Raw genomic sequence first — 26058 nt, forward strand, 5'->3', positions numbered from 1 at the left:
AAAACGTCACAGCTTGTGACTATAAAGTGTGAGTGAGAGTGGAAAAGCGCCTGAGAGTGTCTGAGGCTGGACTGCAGGGAGTTCAGGAGGGAGGCGCACTGACTCCAAAAAGAACAAGTGGATGGAAAGAGCCCAGTGCAATGGAGAAACTGAACCACGGTGCAGAGATCGGTGCCATGTAAATTAAGAAGAAGGGAAGAGATGATTGCATGAAACAAGGGGGAATGAAGAGTGAGATAAAGAGTTTTGATGAGGAGTTGAGATTATTTTCCAAAATGGCACGGATTTGCTCCAATGCAAATGCGCATTTTGCAAAGATGACATAGCACTTGAGAAAATGGGATTCCTGCAGGAACAGAACTCACTCACGACCTGAATGAAAAGAGAAAAGGAATTCTATTCAACTCGGAATTTAGTTTTGTTTCTATTTCTTTTATTTTTCCTTCTTTTACTTGACAAGCCACGGTTGTGAGTGAACGCAGCGTGAAATATGAATCTGGGCAAAGCACTTCTGTTTTTCCTCCTCTCTAACTGTGTGACAATGACTTTGTCGCTATCCACTTGCACCACTGTGGACATTGACCACATAAAGAAAAAAAGAGTGGAGGCGGTCCGAGGACAGATCCTCAGTAAACTCCGGCTGACCAGTCCGCCTCGGACAACAGGTCCAAATCAAGTACCGCTTCAGGTTCTGGCCCTTTACAATAGCACCAGGGAGCTCATTGAGGAGCTGGGAAGAGCCAGACAACAGAGTTGTGGACAGGATAACACGGAGACTGAGTACTATGCAAAAGAGATTTACAAGTTCAACATGATCAATGGTCCACCAGAAAACAGTAAGTCAACTTTTGCTTTTTGCATCATCTCATCCTCAGTACACTGCAGCCTTTTATATTCGGGATGGGAAAGGTTAGTTGTGATTGGCAATACTTTGCACCATGCAGCCAATATTTTTGTTGTTGTTGCATTTCTTTTTTCTTTGCGCAGATGTCTTCAAGCCAATAAAACTACAAACCGTTATCTGCCCACGATACCAAATCATTATCTAGGTGGAAGTAACAGTGTTGAAAACAGCGATGTCATTTTTCCAGCTGGCGTTGAGTCCACTCGTGTCCGTGCAGCTTTTACGCACAGACGCGCCTGTGAGCAGTGGAGCGGCGCGCAAAGGAGAGGGCAAAGTAAACAGTCTAATTGGAATGAGCACCATTCCTCATACATACCTCGCAGCAAAGCCATGGGAACTCCAGCTTAAGTCTGACACATTCCTAAGAGGGGAAAATTCTCAGGCAGTTAAGTCTACTATTTATTGCCAACTCCAATACCTCATTTCCATTTTCTGGCCGTGAGTTTCCCAATATTTTTCATCCACTGTTACGACTCTCTCACCTCTATTTCCTTACTATTTCTTTCTAGTAGCCAGGGGCTGAGTAGCTCAGTGTTATGATCTAATTCCCTTGTCCATCCATATTGGTATTTCCTGTATAAAGTATGGTCCATTGATTGTTCCAGAAATCAGAAACAGAAGCTGAGTGAGCAGCAGATTCTCCAAGAGGGAGTCAGTTTGTAAGTGGAGGGTGTTGGATCTGTGCCCCCCCCCCCCACTTACAGTCAGAGGTCGGGTTGGTGCTCGGAGTTACCAGTTTGAAATCAACAGGTGTTTATGCTGTGCTGTGACACTGAGCAGAGTCTCAGCCTAAGTCCTGAATCAAATCCATTTCACAGGTCCCACAAAGTGCTTCTGACATTCAAAATACACAGCTCGGGGTTTATCCACTGGTCAGAGGTAGCCAGAGCTCCCAAAACAAACAGAGGTCTAAGGAGTGGGATCAGTGATGGCCAGGTGCCCAGGACACACCATGCTGGCCTCATACACTAGGCCATACTGTAGGTGATAATACAAGACATGAACCTGATTCAGTCATGCCCCGACTGCTCCAAACAGCTCGTTTAAGGATGCCTCTGTGAAAAATTAACAAAGGGTTTCCAACATATGTTAATTAGCACTCTTCTTTCTCTTTCCATTGTGTAATTTTGAAGAGAGCAGGGCATGTTGCAGTGTGTAGGAACATAATGTCTGTCACCTTGATAATTTTGCAGCGTAGTTCATTTTCATTCCTGCTGGATATAATGAGTTTTACATTCGCTGTTTTTGGAAGGTGGGAGTATTTGGGACTATGGTCAAGTTTTTTTTTTCACAAGCAGTTAAAAAGTTAAACAGAAACTTTTCTCTCATACTTGAATGCACGACTTGCTCCAGACAACTCTGGTAGACACTACTACTGGTTGAGACACGGCAGCGAGCTTGATCCTCCTCTTCTAGTGCATCAGAGGACCAGCGTGGCTAATTATACCACCGCAACCCAAATACAGCTGAAAAAATAAATGAGATAAGGACATATTTCAAATGAAGGATGAACTTTGGTGCAATAACAGACTCTCACAGGTTAAAATTAAGAGAGCTCACACCTCGCACACTCTGGCATGCAGGTTCAGCGAAATTATAAGCCAATCATTGACTCAGCGTTGGGTCAGTAAAAACTGAGAACTGACGCTGACTGAGGACAGCAGGGGAGCTGATATATGGGATAGAAGAAAGATGATGTCATCTGAACAAACAGAGACAGAGGTCTTTGGCCTGCTCCCAAAGAAACAGCCCCCCACCCCCACCCCCACCTCAACAAGACTTTCATGCCTTCACCATCTTTGCTTCCTCATCCTCAATCAAATGGGTTTGGGGGTGTGGCAGGGGGGTTGTTTTTCTTAGAAGAGAGCTCCATCATATTATCTCATCTGCCGTAACGGCTGGCCACAGTCGATCAGTCGATGTCCACAGTCTGAGGAAGAAAGTAGAGAATGAGACTCTTTAAAAGCAGCACTTTGAATTCTGTCTATTACAACTTTGATGTTAATTTCCAGGGTAATTGATGGGTGAAAAGCAAACGTTTCCATCAGAGCATCATGCAAACAAATTTACATCCCACAATGCTACAGCTGAAGTAGATAACAGAGAGCTCAAACAAACAGATTTCCAGAGAAATCTCTGTCGTCCTTCATGAGACCTGGACACTTCAGCAGCTGGCTAGCACCTGCTGCCTTATGCTTCTTATTTCCTTTGTTTACCTCCACAAGCTCTGGAGAGACTGACATCACAGACAGGCCTCTGGGCAAAAGGGCAAGAAGAGGTGATTCCTGGGATTTTTTTTTTTTTTTTTATCAGCGAGAGGAAAGGATCCCAGACACAGGAGGCTGAGGCGTGTGTCAGGGTGTGAGGTGTGGTGGATGGCGTCTGGGTGCGGCAGTTTATGTGAAGCTGTACTGCAGAGCTATTCAAAAGCCTGCCCCCAGGCGCTCGGTACTGTTTTACCTCAAAATCCCTCATTTAAAGCCCATCTTCATTCAAATTAATTGAGTGATAATATGAGAATGAGATCAACTGGGTATAATTTTCAGTCCCTCCAGGAATTCGCGATGTTGCGATCGCAACAATTAACGCAAATTCAGCCAATCCCCGCGAATTTTTGCGATCTTGCAATTTTGTACAATCACCGCAACTTTTCCGCAAATTGGACCAATCGTCGGTGCTTTCCGCGAGTTACACAGCAGAGAGTGCGAGTCTGGACGGAGCGGTGGTTGAAAGTGAGTCCACGGAGGAACAGCGTGGCTGGGCTGACGGCAAGAAACTTGATACAACGTGCACAAAGTGATAAGTAAAGGAACACAAGCTGAGTTGAACGTGTTGAGTGTGTGAGCTGTCCTGCTTGACCACCCGAGGCTGTGTCAACCCCGCAGCACTCGCCGAGGGGGAATCCAGTGAGTGCGCCACTGCAGGGCCGGAGAGGAGCAGCCGGCGGCCAGGTGCCCCTTCCCCCATCCTAAGGCCCTGGCCCTGGACTTAAGTAGCCACCCTCCCCTTTTTATTCAAAAACTGGACTGTTTTAATAAAACAGTTCTTTTACCACGATTTTTAAACAGACATTTTAATTAAAAGTAAAACAACTTTAAACTCTATATAATTTTCCTGTGCCTTTCTTAACAAGTGGAAAATTGCTGGTATAACATGACATCACATTAATTTGTGACATTTCAAAATTTTCAATTTTCCTTTGATTTTTAATTATTCAGAACAAAACTGCAACTTTTTTTTGCAACTTTCGCTGTCTCCCGCAATTTAATCGCAACAAAAGCACTTAAAACATCGCAACATTCACCGCAATTTTTTCAAAATGTGGCCGCAAATTCAGGCATTTTAGGCCGCAACAATCACAAAAAAAGCCCGCGAAATCCTGGAGGGACTGAATTTTGTTATCCGGGCTTTTATATGTGACTATAAATAGACTTTTGCAAGCGTTTTAATGATAAAGTCCTACAGTAAAACTCCATTCTCTAATTGAAGTAGAATCTGTTTTACGAATAGAGTGTAATTTAACTCAATCACATAATGTTTATCAATATAATATACTTAAATCTACTATTTACCAGAGAAATCTTTTTATTTCTGAGTGGATTTATCAGGAGGAATTAAACCTTGCAAGAGTTTTACACACATTGATCTGTGCTTCTTTGTACACAGCAGGTGAGAGGTCGGACATAAGTCAGCATCCCAACACTCCGTCTCCAGAGCTGTCATCTAAAGATGGCTGGGGTCAGACAATTAGTGAATGTATTTCATTTTAATTATACAAGCAATCCCCTCCACTCACCAACATGGAACAAATTACCTTTCAGACCCTTGGCAAAAATAAGCCATAATGTGAAATCCACCTAAAACCATTGCAATGGGAAAAATGAGGTCATCCAAAAGGAAACCAAAGACTTGATTAGAATTTCAAATCTCCCCTCGAAGTGGGGCTTTCCACCTTCTGTGGGGGAGGCGGAGGGGGGGAGGGGGCAGACAGGGCAGTGTGTGAGGGGGAGGAAAAGGCTACTGAGGTTTCCTCCTTATAGATTGTGTGGAAACACTGGACAGATATCTGGCTGGGGATGAATGCTGAAAAGGTCACCTATAAATAGGGAAAGTAAAAAAAAAAACTTTGTGGAAATATCAGATAATGACTGGGAGGACACTGAAATAGGATTATGGGTCAAATGAAGTACAGATACTTGGAGATGTGCAAGTTCCTTTTGCATGACACAGAGAGAGTTTCCATTTGTACAGAAACAGCTCGAGGTGCAAATCAGCTAAAGGTGCAATGCCCCCTTTCAACCACCAGCAAATCTGAGGCTTGGTAATAAAGCTTAAGCTTGGGGTAATAAATTAGCCATGGCTTGGCTGTAAATGACTGTTTCCACTAGGCTCATAAAAAGTTTGCTATGTGCTTGTTTTGCTCAACTCTGCATGTGCTTGGCCTGTTAAAATAATAAACTGTTCAATGGTATTACAGTATAAAAGGGGGAAAGGCTTCACTGCGACAGGAAGCTTTTCAGATAGAATCACAATGTGGCCATTTATTTGGCTGATTCTGCAAAAGGTCACGGTGCATACCCACACTGCATGTAGGCAGCCAGCAAGTTATCACTTGTCGAGCATGTACACAGTGAGGTTACTGTCATGATGGAGTCCCCAACCCCACCCCCCCTCAGTGGTTTTTCAGGTAATGTTCTGCTCCAGCACGTGAGCCTGCATGTTCCCGTCTAACCCTCTTGGCTTCTGTCCGAGTCCTTGGAGCACCTGTTGGGCTCCAGAGCTGGTGGGAGGGAGAGCAGAGCACGCTGCTGCCGTCCCTCTGCAGCCTGCTGCTCCACCACCACCACCACCACATGGGACATTTGGTTTTCATTTCATGACATCAACTTGTTGCTAACTCGGACCGCACAAAGCATAAGCAGATGGTTTGCGGTAATGACTCCCTGGAATGGTTCAGAAATAGTTAAAAAAAAAAAAAAAAACATGAAATTATTATTTCTATCTGTGGTAGTGGGGAAATCCTCTGTAAAAAAAAAAACTTATCAATAATCAAAAGGTAAACATGTCCACCCCTGTTAGGATGTCAGTGGAAAATAGGCTTTGATAACATGTACACAATGAGGTAACAGATGAATAAGAGCTTAAAGGGATTTTGACAAGAGAAACAATGAGGCTTCCAATCTGATCTTTTTTTTTCTTTAAAGGAGATATTTGATCGCACTTTCAGAGCCACTGTTGAGTCATCATTTCCACTTTACCTGCAGATGACCTCCCCTACTGCCCTAAGGGTATCACATCCAAGGTATTCCGCTTCAACGTATCGACCATGGAGAAGAACTCCACCAACTTGTTCCGGGCTGAGTTTCGAGCCCTGCGGATCCCCAACCCCAACGCCAAGAAAAACGAGCAGAGAATTGAGCTCTACCAGGTGTGTGACCTGACCGTTCATTTCCACTGTTAGCAGAGCGCAGGGGGGTAATGTGCTCAATTTCTCTCAAAAGGCCTGTGCAGGTCAGCGAGAAAGATGAAAACATTTATATTAGGGTGTCCAACTCCCTCTCTCCTCTTTTCATCCACTGATTGTTATTCCATGTGCTTATAGTCAAATGGATTCTACATTAGGACAAATTTAAGAGCTTGCACAGCCGTCTTTAAGAAACCCTAGATTACCATGCGGCAGTTTCTTCTTTCTTAGCTGTCAATCTCAAAGCAGTTGTCCATCCTTGTTAGATCAAGTAAGGCATTATGCTTTCAACAGGGGGTTTATAGACCTGCACCTGCATTTGTGTGTTGTGTATTAGTGTTTTTTTCCCCAGTGTGTTAGAGCTCGCATCTGTTAGATGTCATTGTGTGGGGTGGCAAGGATGGATTTTTTTTCTTTTTTTTCAGTTTCCTCATTAATCTCCCGTGAGAGACTAGGAGTAATGATCAGGTTCCAACATTTCCTGCCAGGGAGACAAGCGTCTCCTGAATGCATACCGCCTCTGAGGCAAGGCTCTGGCCAGCGCTGAATACAGACTGTCAGGCCCTCAGATTGTTTCCAGGGGCCTAAGAGGAGATAGAGGCAGGGTCACCCACTGGCGGAGTAAATGGAGCCGCCTGCTCACCCCCACACTTTTCAGGCTGGAGCTGATTGGCAGAGGGCTGACACTGGCAGTCCTCTGGCCCCGCTTTCCCACAGGAAGGCAGATTAGATGCTGACAATGTTCAGGAACCTGGTTATCCATAGCACGGCTGTGGGGCTAAGTGCTCGTAACCACCACCCAAACACATACATTTCTCACCACAGATAAACAGTGTGGGTGTGCAACTGTGCACATGGATATCTGAAACACACTGTTACAGCTTTTCCTCCGTCGTCAGTTCTTGTACATTTGGGGTCTTAACACGATAACATGGCTAGGATGTGAATGCCCACAGAGATACCGGGAAGCCTCCTCTCTGAACCGCTTGACACTGCATCTAGGAGCCCAGCTAAATTCAAAGTCTGAACTGCTGATGTGAAGGACAGCCAGGTTCTCATTGGCAGGAGGGTAACACGCAGGCATTAACTTGCAAAATGGGGATATCAACACAGGGAGTCACTTTTTCCATGAAGAGTAGACGTTTGGCCCAAGGCATCCTGGAGAGTCTGGCTCAGACAGACAGCTCTGGTTCTGTGTGTCAGTGCGTATGTGCGTAAAAAAAAAAGAGTTTATGCAGCTGGGTCACATTTTCATCTTTCCTCGCAGATCCTCCAGACAGACGACCCCAAAGCCAAACAGCGCTACGTTGGGGGCAAGAACGTCCTGACTAAGGGAACGCCTGAGTGGGTCTCCTTTGATGTTACAGAGACAGTGAGGGAGTGGCTAATGTATCGACGTGAGTGGGACACCTTGAATTTTCTTTGTATCACATATCCTGCAAGGGAATGAAGGACATTCCCTTGGGGAAAAATGTCAGCTCCTTACATCCTTCTTCTCTTGTTACCCCTCAGAGACCAATCTTGGCCTGGAGATCAGTGTGCATTGTCCCTGCCATACTTTCAGGCCTAATGGTGACATTATCGAAAATGCCAACGAGGTGCTGGAGGTCAAGTTCAAAGGTGAGACTGTGTTTTACAGTGATGTGACCAACCGAGATGGTTTGGGTTTGTATCAACAGGCCATGTTGTTTTTTCCTACAGCTTGTTATGAGCCGACTTCAGCCAGTTCAAATTTCAGTTTAACAAGGTATTAGTGTGAAGTGTTGAAAACAATATTGCAGTGGATTGAAACTTATATAGAATATTACAAGTGGAAAAGAGCAAAAACAAACCCTCAAGAGTGAGAATAGGTTTAGGGCAAGAGTTCAGATTATTAGTTGTCAAATTCAGCGGAATGTTTTTATTGTATGTCCCTTAGTTCATTGCACGACTCTGCATATTAGTAGTATGAAGTAAAGGAAACGGCTCAACATTGTGGTAAATACAAGTATTTGCTTAGTTGGTGAGAGTTTGATGTCTGTTTAGCAACTATGAGGCTACGTCAAATATCTAGTTAGCTCAGTTAGCTCTGTTCTAAAAAAAAACTGCCTTACACCTTTAAAGCACACAAAATGATACGACATATCTTGTTTGACAAAAACTAAAAATGTAAGAGCATTGTGTGTATTTAGGAATATGGATACACTATTTCTTGGCTGAAAAGATTTTGTTATCATAGAACAGGGCCAGGCTTGTTTAGGCTGTTTAGCAGGCTAACGTATGTTACGCTGTGGCTTCATGTTTAGCAAACAGTTCTGAGAGTGGTATCAAAGTCTTAGAAAGAAACAAATACACACAATTTCCCCATTGAAACATCTTGCACAACTCCCTTTAAAAAAAATAAAAAACATATTTTATGTAGGCGGCCATAATGGGGGATCAGTAAATCAAATATCTTCAAGATTTCTGTGCTGATTAAATGTGGACCAATCACAATCTCAGTCTCACCTGTTGTGCATAACTGAGTCCAGAGAGTTTCTTCAGTAGATTTCCAGGAGTTTTTTTTTGTGCTGTTCGGTCTGCGGCTGCTTGGCATGTATTTGGTCAGAATTAGTCTCTGCTTTTGATCTCTCATAGTAAAAAGATGTTCTGCCAGTTTGTATTCATGATCATGAGCCAGATAACAATTCAGTTTGTTTAAATTGTTTGATTTGTCTAATGTTTCAGATAGGCATCTCTTGTTTGTTGAAAAATTTGGTTTATTCTGATTAGCGCCATTAGGCAGTGCTGGTTTTAGGATGATGATTTGCATTAGTGAGTCTCAAGACCAGTTGATACAAGAGGCTCTTTCTGGGTTGAGATTTTTGTTTTAATGCCGGCTTCAGATGTTTCCAAAATTTCGTAAATAGTACTTTGATTATTAGAAGTGGAATTGGCATGTAATAGTTGGTCATTAGTTTCTCTTTTGATATTCAATATGGTCCTACAAATCTGCCTATATGAAGCTTAATCTGGTGATGCAGAGTTGGCAGAGGGGACTCCATCCTGTGGACTGGAAGAAAGTCCAAATATTTCAGATCAAAATTAGTCTGTTTTTGGATCCTTTTCTTCATTTGTGTAACGACTCAAGAGGCCTTTTATTTCACTGTATTTACTGCCAGATTAAAGTTACCTGAGGCGTTGTTTTTGAGTGCAAGTTAGTCAATGTGCATTGAGAATCTGATTAGTACAATCACAATACTTTCATTATTCTGAGACTGGTCTAAAAAAAAAAGTTCAGTCGTCAACATGTTCCTTAAGGCTCTTTGAGGCCTTTTTGTTAAGATAATGGGTTTCCTTTCTGAGAGGAAGAGAGACACACAGAGCATGGGAATACAATTGATCTGGTATCTCACTTAGCACTGGAGCCCCCGGCCCTCGGTCCTGGGAACACTCCCGACTGGCTTGGCCACAAGGAATGTGCTGCCACGGTGCTCAGACGTTTGGCCCTGAATTAAAGAGGGGCGTACATATCCACCAGCAGCATCTCTCCTGAGATATCCACTGCTTAAGCTATCAGGGGTAGATTGGATGAGCAGACACAGGCCCAGGGGGGAAAATGGGGGAAAGAAGGAAGGTTGAGGGACCGGTGTTAAATAAGGAGACGGAAGAAAAGTGAGCCAGAAATGAATGAACCCCGTCCTGGAGATTACAGTATCCTTATGTAAAAGTTACAACTGACTAGTCTGATTAGAGTTAAGTTGCAGCTCTTGAAGCTCAGGCATCTTTACAACTCTACAAATCTTTGGCATTTTTGTGCTGTTTCTTTTTTTTTTTCTTCTTCATGTGATCCTCCAGAGTGACTAACTGACTTGCCCCTGCAGGTATGGAAGCAGACTACGAGGATGTGAGCCGTGCGAAAAAACAAAAGGAGCAGTTCTACCCCCACCTCATCCTCATGATGCTCCCTCCCCACAGGCTGGATGCCCAGTCTTCTTCCCGCAGGCGCAAGCGGGCACTTGACACCAATTACTGCTTCAAGTAAGGCACATTTCTCCATCCTGGAAAATGTTATGCACTGCTGGACTATTTTTATTGTCTTTTACTTTCCAAAATAATTTCTCTGGCTGCACCTGCACTGTCAGCTCTGGAGCTTTGAGCACCAAGATACTTAAAAAAAATACTGCAAATAAAAAGGCAGCTATTTGTGTCTTGCAGGCAGGAGGGCCGGGGAGGGGATGGGAGGGGGGTGTTACATTATATCGTCTAGTGTGCCAGCCAAAGCAAAATGAAATAGAAAAATCATCTGCCACAAAGATGGCAGGGAAGAAGAGTGGGCACAGAGGCAGGAGCTTGTTAATCACACAGACGAGCATGACACAGGTATTAGCTGATACAAGTTGGGATCTGTCCCAGTACTAGCAAATGTTACCTCCTCTTAACACACCGTCTCCTCGGCTCTGGATTTCCTCCATCAGGCTGACAGGCAGCACCAAAGACACCTGGGCTGAATCCAAAGGAGAGGGAAAATAAGGGCACACCTATGAGTGGAATTTCTGAACTTCTTTCTCCCGTCTGGCTCTGAGCCTACACGGAGGGAAATGTATACAAGTCTTAAAATTGTTTGTTTGAAAGTGTGCGTAATCCTCGTTGTCCTCTCCCATCTGCAGCAATTACGAGGAGAACTGCTGCGTGCGACCACTATATATTAATTTCCGGCAGGATTTGGGTTGGAGGTGGATCCATCAGCCTGAAGGTTACTATGCTAACTTCTGCTCCGGGCCCTGTCCTTACCTCCGCAGCGCAGACACCACCCACAGCTCGGTGAGAACAAGTGCTGCAACACATATACTTCATATATAAAGTCATGAATCTGTTTTTTCTCTGAGATTTGTTTGTTTATCGTCGTCTCCCTCTGCTCCCTCTCAAAGCTGCTGAGCCTCTACAACACCTTGAACCCCGAAGCGTCCGCCTCACCCTGCTGTGTTCCTCAGGACCTGGAGCCCCTCACCATCCTCTACTACGTGGGTCGCTCCCCTAAAGTCGAGCAGCTCTCCAACATGGTCGTCAAGTCCTGCAAGTGCAGCTAAACTTGGGAGCTTCGCGGCCCCGGCGAGAGACGTGGGAAGTGGCGGCGGCTCCCAGCACTACTCAGGAGCAGGCGTGAAGGTGTTAGAGGAGGGGGAGCGCGGTACGGTTTGTCCTCCATGAGTCCCTCTTCCCTCTGCTTCGGCCTTGCCTGAGCTCTCTCATGAACATCAAAGATGCAGTCCACCACTCCGCTCACAACCATTGGCAGCATTTACCTAAAAGACTCATCAAAACACCACTTCACTAAGAGCGCTCTCAAACCCATCAGACCTCTTGTTGACCTTCAACAATCACCTTTGAACAAAAGTGTTTCTCATGTTTTTTGTTTTGTTTTTTTTTATATTCCAGCATTTTGAACAGCCTGTACCTCAATGTTATGTGACATTGGTATTCAAACCCCGTTCCCAACGAAAGAGGAACAGAACTATAATTGTCTCGCAATGACCACTGCATTCTCAAGGACATGAAATAATTGCAGTCAAAAAAAACAAAAAAAGAGAAAATGACTGAGAATGCAGACTGAACTCAGCATGACAGGAGTACGTCAAAGAGGGTAAGATAACAATGAGTGTTTGCCGAGAGCAAACACAACCCTCCGCCCCGACTCACAGGACACCTTGGGATGTCCGAGCTGGAAACCGACGCCGTGTTCGGCACGGCTCCCTTCGCTGTGTATTTAGGATTCAATGCTGTTAAATGAAAATGACCTTAGGAAAAAAAAAAGAAAAGAAAACATGCTGGAAACCAACCTTTATTTCAAAGTAGTATTTCCATGGTTATGTTTACCTCTGTAATGCAACAGGATGGTGATTCCAGGGATTGTTTTGTTTTTAAGTGAAGCCTTTCTGTTGTATGAAACGATGTATGTCGCTAAGTGAACACTTAACTAGATCACAAACTGTAAATGTTTTTTTTTTCTTATTACTCTTGGAAACACTTTTTTTTTTATTAAAAAAAAATCAACAGTTGGATAAAAGCGTTCTATGTTCATTGTTGAGTTTTAATGTTTTCTTACATTATTTTAGAGCACTTTATTTTAAAGGGTAACAGAGTAAATTTAGATGACCAAAGTGAAAACATCCAACTTTTATAGTACGGTATGTGTATGTGAACAAATACATTTACTGACATGATCAGCATGTTTCCATGTGTTCCAGTTCTTCATGTCATTGTTATTTGCTACAAACTGCCTGAATGATTCTTAAAATATTACAGTCCCATGCATGTGTGTTGTAAACAATCGGGAACAAAACAGACTGGAAATAAGGGACTGTATATATTGTTGTTTAGCCACAGTAGATCATACACATTGGATTTGGACTGTATTGTTGGATTCCTGTAACACAGCATGCACTGGCTTTAACAGCAGTTCATCCACAACATGAAGTTTAACATCGATCACTACAAAGAAATCCAATACCATCAAAGTGTAATAAAAGCAGCTCTGTTGTACTGCATTGAAAACTACAATCTGTGCAAAAAACACTCTGATGGTAATCATCAGTTGATATGACAAATACATGCATGAAATTCAAGTATTTCTGACAAAGTCATCATAAACATAAGCTAAATCTACTGATATATAACAGAGATCATTTATTCTATCAACACGCCCTGAGTCAACTCGCTATATGGTCCCAAGAAACTGAATATCCGGGAGGATATTGGTCTGCTGGTGCAGCATTAACCTTCACTGTAGGAAAGGCTGTGCATAACCATAATTCCTTTTTAAGTTATGCTTTGAGCTACAAAAATGGCCACAAAGACCTCTCGGTGGACAATATACAGTAAATAAATACTGAGGCAATAACAATAATTTACTTATTATACCAAAGATATTAAATTTGGTCCATCCAAGGACAACAACATCGATATCTCCACAGTTTACAAGAACACTCACAAGCTCACTGGATTCTTGATATAAGACATAACCCCTGCTTTCAACACTGTTACATCATCCTTGTAAACAGGGAACAAGGCAGCAAGCAAATTGTATTTAAGCTAAAAACAATCAGAATTTCCTTTTCAAGCCTACAGGCAAAGGATGCTTCACTTGAACACATCCCCAGACGATGGCCATAGAGTCTCGTTTGGCAACTGTTTGGCTTCCTACAAGGACTGGCTGCTGGAGTCGTCTAAAGCCAGAAGCCACACATGTATGGAGCTTCTCTGTGTGTTCTCCATTCGGAGCAGCAAGATGAGAAGCTGCTCAGGCAACACCCCCTCCCACATCTCAACTGTTTAACTTTATAGGAAGGGGGGGGGGGGTAAATACTTGAATGAATGGATTGCGGTGCACATGCCACTGCATGAGCAAAGAATACAACGCTGAAATGATTGTTAAAATACCACTAGCAGTTGAAGAACCACCTGCTGACGGCTATCTGTCAGTGAAATCTCTCTATGGCATCAGCAGCATGGAGGGAATGAGGGCGGGCAACTGTTGGGATGTAGACTTAATGTAGCAGAAAGGGATTTGGCGGAGGGCGGGTAGTGGTGGTGGGGTTGGTCGGCGGCTGAAAAGGCCAACTGATGTCGAGCTGCGCAACAAAATCCCAACCTGCGTCAAAGCTGGGCATTCCTGACCTGGCAGACTGTCCTCTCGCATGTCTGCTGCTGTATCACAGAGAAATTAATAGGACCCTGTTCGATGTCTGGCATGCTTTCATCTGTTGCTGTTGTCCTTTCCCAGAATACACCTCTGTGAGGATGTGGTTACATGCAGAGACACCTGTCTGGCCAGCAGAGCGGCGGGACGGGCCTCTGGTCACCTTCCTGTCATCTGTGACTGGGCTCCTGGCCCTGGAACAGCTTGCGGTACACAGAAAGACCTGGTGAACAACAGACGAAAGAAAAATTAGCACAAGAGGTAAAAAAAAAAAAAAAAAAAAAAAGGCAGTCGAAGAAGGTCTTCCTCGTGTGTGTACACGGAAATGTTTAGGTCAAACCTGGAGGACTTTTTTTCTCCTGCTGAGCCCACTGAAACCTTCCTGGTGGAGCTTCTGTTGATCCTTTTAATTCTCCATGGTCAGAGTGGTTACCAGCAGATCTGGGCTCAGCCAGCTCACTGCTCAGCCTTTTGTCTGACTGTCCCTCCACTCTCAGCCGGCTCGGCCCTCGTCCTATCGCCTGGCACGCGGCCAGGCGACCAGTAGAAAAGGCATTCCAAGTACAGTCAGAGCTGCCGTGTTTGTGCTCCCAAACAGTATTCCCTTTCATTCCCTCTCTGCATACTCTGTTTATTTTGGTGCTCTTTTACACCGTGGGGCCTGAGTGAGCTGGAAAACGAAAACATCTCCCCCGACTTCCAACCCGATGACATGACCGCTGGAAGCAGCTTCCTCTAGCTCAGCAAAAGGAAGATAAAGGGGACAATATTCTCTCCCTCATACCCCACTCAAAATGTCACTTGGAAGTAAAAATGACAGAAGAAATGATGTCACCCATTTGTTAAATGGCAAACGCACCCAAAAACATCTTAATGAGCCAAAGAGAAGAGGAGTGTAATCAGGCATCTACCATGATTGTTCACAGCTTGGATTTTCCTGTGCTTGTGCCTTACACTCAAATACAAAAACCCTGTAATATGGGGTTTTTTTTAATTCTGAAAGAAAAAATGTGTTTCAGTCAATACTTCCAATCAATCTTCCAATGGCTTGTGTAATACAACTGAAGTTGTTAACTGCCAGTTGCTACCTTTCCTTTCCTTCCCAGCAAGGCATCACGCAGTGTTATTTTGATACAGGCCTAAGCTATCCGTCCTGACATGATCAGACTCCCATTAAAATGGCACAAGTGCAGCATTCATTTCCTTCTCAAGCAATAAATCTCCTCACAGTCACAGTCTGTGAAGCCCTGAGAACGTCGAGAGGAAAACTTCAAGGCTGCGACTGTAAAACACATGTGGCCGGTCGATATGATCTGGGTTTGTAAGATCTGATACCGTAGGTCCTCATCAAAGCCCCCCACCCACCCCCTCCTCCTCCCAGATCAAAAATTAACACATAAGAAGCAGGCAAAGAAAAGGGAGTGGGGGGGGTGAGGGGGTAAGTGAGCAAGGAAAAGTTTTTCAGAGGATAAAGGCAGAGTTGTGTGAGCAGAGAGAGGAAGAGATTAAGAGAGGGCACAAGAGAGAGATAAAGGGAGAGTGTGATTTATGGTGGTTGACAGCTGATCATAGAGAATGCCCTCCATTTGGACTGGCTCTAACTCCCTGTCAGAGTCGATCAGGGGAGCTCAGTCATCTCGCTACAAAGGTACACTGGGCAGCCAGAAAGACCTGACGCACGCCTAAGCTCCCACAAAGGCTATGCCCTTTCTAATAACACCCCCACCCCCTTCCCCAAACACCACACAGAGTCTCTGTGTTACATTCTCAATGCATGGTTAAACTTGCCCTGCTAACTGGTTTTGGTGCGTACTGATTTTTTTTTTTTTTTTTACTGTTTTTGGTTCTGACATTTTTTGAAAGCCAAGAGTGAGGCATCTCCCCCCCACCCTCTGCGCCCTCAACGACGGAAAAAATGCATTCATGAAATTCAGAAGCTGCTCCCAACGGATCCTATTACAGTAATTGATGAGTTTGTAAGATGTTTGTTAACTTAAGCCAGCCTTCATAGTTTTTGGGGAGAAGAGAGGAGAATGAAAAGAAATGTTCTGGTTGCAGACACACGCACAGAATTTTTTCTTTTTTTTTTTTTTTTGCGAGCTAAGGAAGCTGCGTTGTGCACAGCTACTGTATTTTTCCGACAAGCTGGTCTCTGGGTCAGCTCGACTGTGACATTCATACGATGTGATGAATGGTATGATTGGCTAATGCTAATGTATAGTAGGGTCTCTGGAAAATAGCCTTGATCAGACAAACAGATGTGTCCATAAGTGCAAACTGCTTAATATCACTGTTACTGCACTAAGCTCCAGGATGGAAAGAGGTGTGGAAAAACAGGGGCTGGGTGACGAGGCACACATGAGTGCATGCAGCCATAATTTGAAATGCAAAGCCACAACAAGCTTAATAAAGGCCGAGCTACCTTTTCCTCCTCTTGGTGTGATTTCTGGGGCACAACTGGACTGAGCTTTTGGTGGACAGACAGTAATTACCACTGTATAGGAATTGCCAACAGATGGGAATGCCCAAACTCTTCCCATCACTGGATCTGATTATGTAGTTGTCATGGTTATGGCTCTTTATGCTTAAAGCAGAAGTAAGTGGAATGTTTGTGTTAATATAAGTCTTAAATAGTTTTATCTTCCGACAGCAATCACTTACATAGAGTGTTTGGTCTGAAACACGGGTCTGTCAGTCACTCTGCCCTGCTGTAAGCCCAGGAGAAAACTTTCCTTGTATCCTACAACCTTTATCCAATGAGGAGAGAGAACGGCATAAAGGGGCGGTCCTCTCTGTGTGTGCAGCCAAGGGATGCGCGTGAATGTGGTGACGTAGGGACGAGGGCGGGGACTGCTAACTCCATCGGCTGACAGGAAGTTAGCCAAAACCACCGGATCGCTTACTTCTGCTTTAAGCAGGAACCTAACCTCCAATCTAAGACATATGAAGACTATGTGACTTTTTTTATATTACGGAACTGGAAAGTTTGTTTATGTCCATTCAGGTCTGGTTGCTTCCACTTGGGCTACCAGACATTCACGTTTTTCGGGGACAATCCCTGTTTTTGGTGGCCTGTCCTGGCTGGAAATGTACCTGTTTTTAACTGAAATAAAAACAGAATGGAAAGACGGGAAGTGGAGCAGACATGCAGACGTCTCCAACCAGGGGTTAAATTGGGCCGTAGCGAGTTATTCAGACCATCAAGGGGAAAAGTGAGGAAAATCCTGCAAATCTGTTTGTGCTCTCCTTTACGTTCATGCTGCTCATCTCACGCTGTGCAAATGTGGGCAGGTGTGTGTTACTATAGTTACCACAACAGTATGCCTTCACAAAATCGTGAATGTTGTTGTGCTTCCATACTGAGATACGGTGGCATAATGAACATCGTTAAAGAAGAGGAAGCCTCAGATGAAATACAACTGACTGTGCAATCAGGATAAAGTGTGAACACCACAGCACAGTTAGTCTGCATTACAATACTCTTTGCCTGAGATAATGGAGGTTAAAATGATCAGCTTTCAGAGTTTTGCTTGATTCCTTTATAACATTACAACTACAGCAGCTATTGGAGATGTTGTGAGGCTGCTGTTACCGTTGTTGGACAGGACTAAGATGACCGTGTGAGTTTTTGAGAAAAAAAACCCTCGGGTCTGACAGAGTTTAACTACATCATCCAAATCATTCACTGATGTGTTATGAGCTTCTGTCACTTATATGAATTATTTGTCTAATTTGAGCCTGAAGTTGATCTGATAGTCTGCTACCATTTTAGATGCAATAAATAATTTCAAATATGAACCAGGCACTCCTCTAATCAACACTTCTTGTTCTGATCCACCAGTTACAAACTGTTCTTGATGCATTCTTGGTTTTCACAGCACTTCGCTCTAATTATTCCAGGGCAGGGGACTGTTGCTTAACTTAATCCAAGAGGTTAGATGGTGTGAAAGTGGAGGCAATCTGTTTTAAATCACACATTTTTTCTGGGGGATTACACCCACACTAACTTAGCACTAAATAACATCTGTGATTATGCAAAACCAAAATACATGAAACTGGGACTTCCCCACTTTATTTTTTATTGGAGGCATTGGATATTTAAGTGATTCAATAACCATCAAACTGGAAATGTCTCCAGTTTTTATTTTATAAATCTAGTCATTTAACTCTGTAGGTGGTAGAGCATAAGTCATTATTTCATAACCAATAAAACCCCAATTGTGCTCTTATTATTTTGACAGTGCAGTTATCGTTTACTGTGGGCAAAATGCATTTGCACACATCCTGCACGCCAGGGAGCAAGCAGGAGCTGGGTAAAAATATCCAGTGGTGTTTATCAGTCCTCCATGGGGAATGTCCACTATGCCTGGCTGTAATCACTGACACTGGCATAGAGAGGGCATAATTTCCCAACTGCCAGCGGACTACAGCCAAGTTACAGGCCAAGTTACAGTACGATAATTTACCAAGCGTGTGTAAAACTGCAGCATCAGACCCACCTGTTTTACCGCAGATGGCTTCATAGACCATATGCTGGCCGCTGGACACGGCTCCGCTGGCTGAGCTCTCCGAGGACGTCTGCCTGTTAATCAAACACCAGAGAAGTGTCAGTAGAGATCCCCCCCTTCCGTGTGATAAATCCTAACTGAGAGACCATGCTAATCTCCAGTCCTGGGCCGGGCTGTTAGGACACCTCACTGTTAGAATTATCCAAGTGCACTGTTCTACTTAGAGCTGAACAACCAAACAAACAAAAACAAAAGAAGATAATCGTTTCTGACAACTTGTGATTGTTTGTGCCCATGTGTGTGCATGATGTATGATGAGTCATCGAGTCAATTTCAAATAATCTGCGTGTGTGTGCGTAGTCAGTGGAGACTAGTGGGGGTGAAGTGTTTACTGAGTGCCTCTCGTGAACTATTGTGACAAGAAGGGGGCAAATTCCTGCTCCCTGTCCTGGGTGATGTGATTTTTACATTGGCAACAGACAGATTACTGTGGCGATTACTGAGTGTGTGGCAACGGCTACAGACAAATCGGCACATGCACAGTCTTTCCTATAGGAACAGTGAACACAGTGGTGCAGTATACACTGGGTATGTTTAAATCAGAGAACATAGGAGTCTGGAGATCAGACGACTGATTGCATAGCCTTTCACATTATTCAGAGAGAAAATACTGCGCTTTCACAGAGAAAACCATTATAAGAACTGTTGGAGCGTAGAGCAGGAGCAGACACGTCTGTAACCTTATATATTAAATCTGTTAAGCATTTTTTAGGGGGAACAATAAATAAAGCTTAGCTGGCATTAACCTCTCGCCCCATAACAGCAGCTTGCCAAAGGAGCATTAACACAGTAATGAGGGTACACACTGCCTCCTTGTAAGGGGCTGCACAGTTGTTCTTTCATACCATTACACAACCACAAATAGAAGTGGCCCACTTTAAGCGTGGCATACCTCGACAGGAAGTAACTCCTTTCATATTGAAAGAAGAAGAAAAAAAAAGAAAAACTTGACCTCCGGGTTCTTCACATCACTTTCTTTGTCAACAGTCTCTCACTCCGTCACTCTGAGAGCCGGGCGGCAGCCAGAAACGCTGTAGGTGAGAACTGAATCTGAACTTGCAGTATGTGTAGATGATATATAAGCCCAAAGTTGAAGATTTCACACTGCTGGCAGAGAGCTGGAGTTATTATGTAAACATGGCTGATGTGCAGCTTTACTTTTTGTGCCTTCAGGTAGCCGCTTGCGTCTTAATGTTACTCGGACTGACCAAAGGGGATAAAGTTTAACCATAAACACACTTTTGGCAGCTTCTGTGTGTATACAGTATCCTGTGAAAATAACTACTGTTGTGGCTGATTAATAGGGAGTGAAAGCAGCAGCGAGGCTGACATTAATGGTGCTGCTGTAATTGTCACCCTATTAGTAATGCCACACGACAGCCTGGGTTTCCGTAGTTACAGCTGCGACTAGCCAAACCTTGCAAACAAAATACCAAACAGGCTCATTTATTTGTGTTACAAATTGCTCCTTTCAAAGCCTTCACTGAAGTCATACCAATCTGAGTCCTTGCAGCCCCTCCAGTTGGCAGCTGTGGTATGTTGATAGACCAGAGAGCCCTGCCCTGCTCAGTGTGATACCAACATGAGGCGCAGTCGCTTCAAGCAAGTGGACCGCGTGTTAGCCCAGCTTCCAGAACAAAGGCAGCGTCACTCAAAAACGTTGCCAAGCTCTATCAATCTATAAATAAAACAGAATGCTGACTCGTCACTCAGTCGAATCACTGGCTCGAGTCGGCACTTTTTAAACAAAGCCGACCGACTGAATAGGGCTCCGGTAGGATTTTGTCCTGCGGGGCGACAGAAGAAATCATTTGGCCGCCTCAACGAAACTCTTCCCTCTATTTCCTTTGCTAAACAAGACCCAGAACCAAATGTCACTCTGAGAAACAGGGTCAGCTTACAACTGTCAGATCATCAGTGGTGTGTTACTCATGGGAGGAACAGGGAGGTAAATCTGTATCAAACAACAGTGTCACAGTTCAACAGCTGGCTGGAGGAAGGTGTTTGGAGGGCTGGATAACCTTGAACTGTGTGAATACACCCAGCACAGTGATTCTATTATAAGTTGGAGGAGCATAGGCCTATGCTGAGATGCATTTCAGATGTGCCTCAATAACAGAGGTATTGAGTTGCCCCTGAAACGAGCCCTGGAAATAAAAGGGAAGCAACTTATTATCCCACCATTTTCTGCAAACAATCATCTCCTTTTCTCCTGGACAGGGTTTACTTTTCTGTCATTCTTTCTTTTCCCCTCTCTTTATTCTTTCTTTTCATTGTTTCCATCGGTGCATTTTTTGGTCCCGAAGCTTCCGTTTTTCCCACACTCTCCCCTGTCACACTGGTCGACCACAAGAATGCAGGACAGAGGAGAGTGTGAGGGGGCTCTGGAATTCCTCATGCAGAGGGTAAACACAGCAACTGCCAGGCAGACACACACACACACACACACACACACACACACACACACACAGGAGCAAACACGGCACCTACCTGGCTGTCCTAACCTCCTCTACAACCTCTACACTGTGCTGCTGCCCTTTTAACTCTTCACTTACCAGCCACAAATTGTCCAGTTGAGGAGGACGACTGAACGTTAAGACATCAGCTGAGCAACCTGCTGCTTTCAACATTAAACTTCAACTTCAGGCCTGTGAAGTGGCCGTTAATGGATTACGTGACACAGAGAAAAGAAACAGCCAGATAGAAGGAAAGCGACTTGCTCCATGAGCTTAACTAAAAACACATACATTGTAACAATCATGCCCTGATCACAAAGGTTTGCTGTTGTTGTGTAATTTGGCCAGATGTTGCAGTAATAAAGTCATAAAATAAGTGAGGGAAATAGCTGGCAGTTCTGCCCAGTTTCACTCTTTTCCTTTTATTTTCCCTTCTGTGCTCTTCAGCTTATCTCCAAACCAAACAGGATTTAAACAGCGCTCGGAGCCCAGGCCCTTCCACTGAACCACGTTGTGTTTACGGTTCATGTAGAAATCAGGCCTGTGATGAGGTTGTTTACCGAACAGGCAGATACACCCCGCGGCCAAAAGACTGGGAGCACTCCACTACAGCACATATTCAAACCCTCATTAGCATTAGCCGTGTCCTGTTGAACTCACCGATCCCATGAACCCTCGCTCCTCAAGCAGGGCCCAATCAGCACTACTGCACTGCAACCGCTTAGCGTGCATTACATTCTATGGTCACTTTATTAAACTTTTAGTTACATTCTATTTACGTAACATGGAATAAAGTCTGGTCTTACTTGATGAGGCGTTTTGTTGCCGTTTTCCTCATCTGTCCCTCTCGGGCGCTGCTGGGTGGCTTTGGGGCGAGAACAGGACTGAGATAGGTCTGGATGTGGTTGTGGCCGTGGCTGTGATTGGGCCGCACATATAAGCTGGATGGAGGGCAGCTGGATGAGTTTGTGGGAGCCTGAGTGTGTGGAGCACTTGCCTGGTCCGGAAACTGAGCCTAAGAGACGAAAAAGACAACAGTTGTTTATTGTAAAGAACAATAAGACATTTTAACAAAGCATAAAAATGACTTTTTATACTCAGTTTAAACTTAGTTACATGTAGATCTTTGATTTGACCAAATGAGAGAGCACTGTAAGAGTAGTTACACAGTGACTGCACACTGGTTGACCATTTCTTATGCTATTATCAAACAACTTGAATGCAGTAACATATTTGCTGAGACCATGTGATATTCATTATAACAATGACTGGGCACTGGGACATTATATAATTGTTTGACACTGACCAGTAGACAATACTTACTGATATATTAACTAAAAGAACATAAAGGAGAAGATTTTAAAGGCTTGAAGCTTGCCAAAAAATAGGACATAAGACCACAGTGGTGCTAGTGATATTATATTTACAACATGTTGATACTAAAGCAACTGTATCAGATCAGGTGTCATGAGCGGCGTTCCACAGGGATCGGTTCTTGGACCATACTCGTTCTAAAACCTAGGGTACTACTTCTTGTGGAGTTTTAGTAAAAAAGCAACTGGACTTCTTCTCTCTTCCCCAAGAGAAGAAGTCCAGTTGCTTTTTTATTAAAACTCCACAAGAATAAGATGACCTGGATGACTGAGAACCTTCACGGACTAGGGTACTACTAATACAATACAATACTTTGAGAAGCTCCGTATTGTATTTGCCTCAAATTGTAAACTTACTCCTGACAAAACCTCTCCTATTATGTAATCCTAATTAAAAATCAGGTCTCAGATGTAGAAAAAAAAGGTAATGACAGCCAAGATGAAGGAGATAGAGCTGCTTTGAATCCAGATGTCCATGACAACATCCGATTCTGAGTGTTTTTAGAAGTGGCTTTAGAAAAGATCTGAAGTTAGATCATGAATAAAATCTAGTAAATGTGTAACTATGTGGTCATGTCACCTGTGTTTTGTTTAAGACAAATTAAGAATCAAACCCAATTCCAAAAGTGGAATAAGGAAGTGTAATACCATTTGGAACGGGTTAGTCATGGGAAAAAAATGTGGCCTCTTGTCATTAAGGTGAAATATCAAAGTGCTTGACATGAATTAGTGCAGATATTACTGAAATGCCATCCAGTATCAAAACAAGCTCAACATTTTTTGCAGTTGGCTGCAGTGAAAAGCAAATTCTTCACATTATTTATTTGTTTATACAAGATCTCTTCAAAGGCTTGGGAAGGGAGAAAATACCGTTTTCTTTCTGACATAATATTTTAGAGCCACATTTCACTCTGTCCTTGTAGTGCTGGGGAATGCTTTGCATACATTCCTTCCACATATCATGTCTATGCTATTTTCTCTGCAGCTTTATACGGCTATCTAAGAAGCTAATGGTTTTCCAGCTTCACAATGCAGCCGTTCAAAGGGCCGGCAGTGTGACAGGGAATATCTGATGTAACTTGTGTGTTGATAAATGAGAAGCTGAGTTTCCAGGTTGCGAGGCCTATGGCCGCAATTCAGTTTGAGCGGGGCCAGGAAGGGCACCTTTCTTTGCCTGCCAGGTGGCTTCGGGCCAAGGCTGTGGAGGAGCCGCGCAGTCTGCACCCAGTAACTGGAACGTGGACTGGAGCTCCAGAGCAGCCCCCTGTCTCCTTCTCTCACACAGGACTACATAGACATATATGTACATGAGCACCCACTCTCTGTGAATCACTTCCGTTTGTATCTTCAGTTATTCCAAATACATTCATTCACTTTCCCCACGTAGAAAAACAAGGAAGGTGAGTTCAGGCAGACAAAGAGACCCATGTGGGTGGAGGAAACTGGGATGGATAGCCAGGATTTTAGGGAGGGTGGTTTGATTTGATAGTGAGACACATACAGAGTCAGCCTTCCTATGACCTCAGAGGGTTGAACAAGTGGATGACTCTGTCTTAGCACTGTGCGTAATGTGTTGTACACATACAGACCTTAATGCAACCAACCATCCATCCATCCATCCATCCATGCCCCTCCAACCAACGCTTTCTAGTTACAACTGGAGGACCTTGTGGCGTTCCCGGGCCAGATGAGATATGTAGTCTCTTCAGTGTGTTCTGGGTCGACCCCCGGGCTTTCTACCAGTTGGATTTGCCTGGAAAATCTCAAATGGGTGGCGTCCAGGAGGTTTTCTTATCAGGCGCCTGAAGCACCTCCACTGGCTCCTTTCAGTGTGGAGGAGTAGCGGCGCTAACCCTGGCTCCCTCCAGCTGTCTGAGCCCCCTACCCTACCTACAAGGGTGAGATGGGGTGAGGAGGGAGCCGTTCAAACCGTGAGACAAAATGAGAAGGGGAATGGAATCGAGAGAGGCAAAGGATTACTTTCATGAAGTGGCTTGCGTAAGGCTCCTGGACCAAGCCAAGAGAAATATCACCTCAATTGCATTAATTAAGGGTCAACCAAGATGATGAAAAAACAGTGACGTGAGAGTAACTGCATTACTCAGGACCGAGCGGAAAAAAGCGGGTGCATCCAATCATTCCACCCTGTAAACTGTCCCATGGTGTCTCCATTTCTCTCCATCCATAGATTGCCTGTACAAAATCCCTTGGAAAATGAATAAATACACTCTTCCTGTTCAGATCCTCTTTCAAAGCAACTGCACAGAAAGACGGAGGGCCTATCTTTTTTCTCTAAACATTAAAATTACGCTGTGCGAAATGACCGAGACCTCTCTACCTTTCTAATCTCCTTCTAAAAACAGCCAAATAATCACATCTGTCACGGCTAGTCAGCCATGGCTAAAAGGTATTTTGTCGCTACATTACTACTGCTGAGAAAGTCATCTCCCAAAATTTTATTTGTGCTGTACTGGGAACACAAATGGAGCTCAAATCTGATACAAGCTGTACAGTAATGGTAAGACTTGAAACTCATGGACTCTGTGCCTCACTAATGCCCAAATGGGCAGCATTCCTTCATTACTCACCTTCCAATATATAAGCCTAACCAAGTCACTCAGCCACACACTGTAATCTTGGGGCGAGAAGTCATGTTTGACTCTCCAGGAATGAGCTTCTGTTGAGAAAGACGTTGCCGCTGAACACCATTTTGTTAAGTGGTCTGGAAAGAGATTCTCGGAATAGCTTTGTAAATGCTAACATGAAAGCTTTCCCTTTTATGTGGGAGTATTTTGCACTATTCTGGACAGCATTGTGCTTAGGTAAGGGGATATTTTGTACAGACACAAATATGAGGGTTTTCCTGAGTTATAACTCAATAGTTCTTGTACACGTCGCTCAGTTTTCATGCGGTGCTGATTTTAAATGAAGACAAAAACAAAGGAAGCTGAACAACATATTTTCACTTAACCCTCATACTTCTAATCTAGGAAAACATAAAAAAAGTCTGAACATTTTATAGGAACCAACTTTGAGGAATAGTGTCAACAAAAAGTTGCAGCGACCTGGTGTGACAGCTTTAAACACTCTGGACAATAGCGAGGAGGGAACCATTTTTACACCAAGGATCTGGGTTAAAGTCCATGTGATTCAAAGTAACAACTCATCTACACTGTAGACAAAAAGTTGAAGTTAACCTCTTCCAGTTCTCTTTACCTTGCAGAGTGGACACTTCTGGCGAGGTTTCCTTTACAAATGATACATGTGATCTTTAAAGCATCATATTCACCATGAAAATAATTTGTATATACCTGGTGTCTGCAATGGCTCTGGTCCAGGAATTGTCTGGACTGGAGTTTCTGCTGTTGCAGTTGTTGGATAGCAAACTGAAGCTGGTAGCTTCCTTGGGTGGGCTGGTAGCGCTGCTGGGGGTTCACCCCCGTCACCAAGCTGTAGGCATTCTGCAGCTGCCCATCCCAAACACCCTCCTCTTCCTTCAGGGGCCTGGGACTTGAAGAGCAGAGATGAAGAGAAGTCAGTGAAAAAGTAAGAGATACAAATCAACAAACACACAAACCAACTCTCTCTGCTGGAAAATGATAATAACATGTGTATGGTAATGGTATGGTTAGGAGC

The 26058-nt window shown here is 43.9% G+C and overlaps 2 protein-coding genes across 4 annotated transcripts in view; one reads left to right on the forward strand and one right to left on the reverse strand.

The window, feature by feature from the left end:
• Positions 1–52: 52 nt before the first annotated feature.
• tgfb3 (transforming growth factor, beta 3) lies at positions 53–12385 on the forward strand. The gene is made up of 7 exons (XM_085767046.1): positions 53–836; positions 6169–6332; positions 7636–7765; positions 7881–7988; positions 10211–10367; positions 10997–11150; positions 11258–12385. Exons 1-7 carry the CDS (start codon positions 491–493, stop codon positions 11414–11416), a joined length of 1218 nt encoding a protein of 405 aa, XP_085623172.1. The 5' UTR covers positions 53–490; the 3' UTR covers positions 11417–12385.
• Positions 12153–26058, reverse strand: part of ttll5 (tubulin tyrosine ligase-like family, member 5) — a 48867-nt gene continuing 34961 nt past the window's right edge. For all 3 annotated transcript variants that reach the window (XM_085767045.1, XM_085767044.1, XM_085767043.1), the window contains 4 exons: positions 25734–25932; positions 21856–22064; positions 18525–18607; positions 12153–14248 (listed from right to left, as the gene is read on the reverse strand). In XM_085767045.1, the coding sequence (XP_085623171.1) occupies positions 14196–14248; positions 18525–18607; positions 21856–22064; positions 25734–25932 (544 nt within the window). In that variant the 3' untranslated portion in view covers positions 12153–14195. The remainder of the gene's footprint in view (positions 14249–18524; positions 18608–21855; positions 22065–25733; positions 25933–26058) is intronic.

Source organism: Trachurus japonicus, chromosome 22 (genome assembly GCF_045865225.1).
Source record: "Trachurus japonicus isolate A0001 chromosome 22, Traja_1.0".
Taxonomy (NCBI): Eukaryota; Metazoa; Chordata; class Actinopteri; order Carangiformes; family Carangidae; genus Trachurus; species Trachurus japonicus.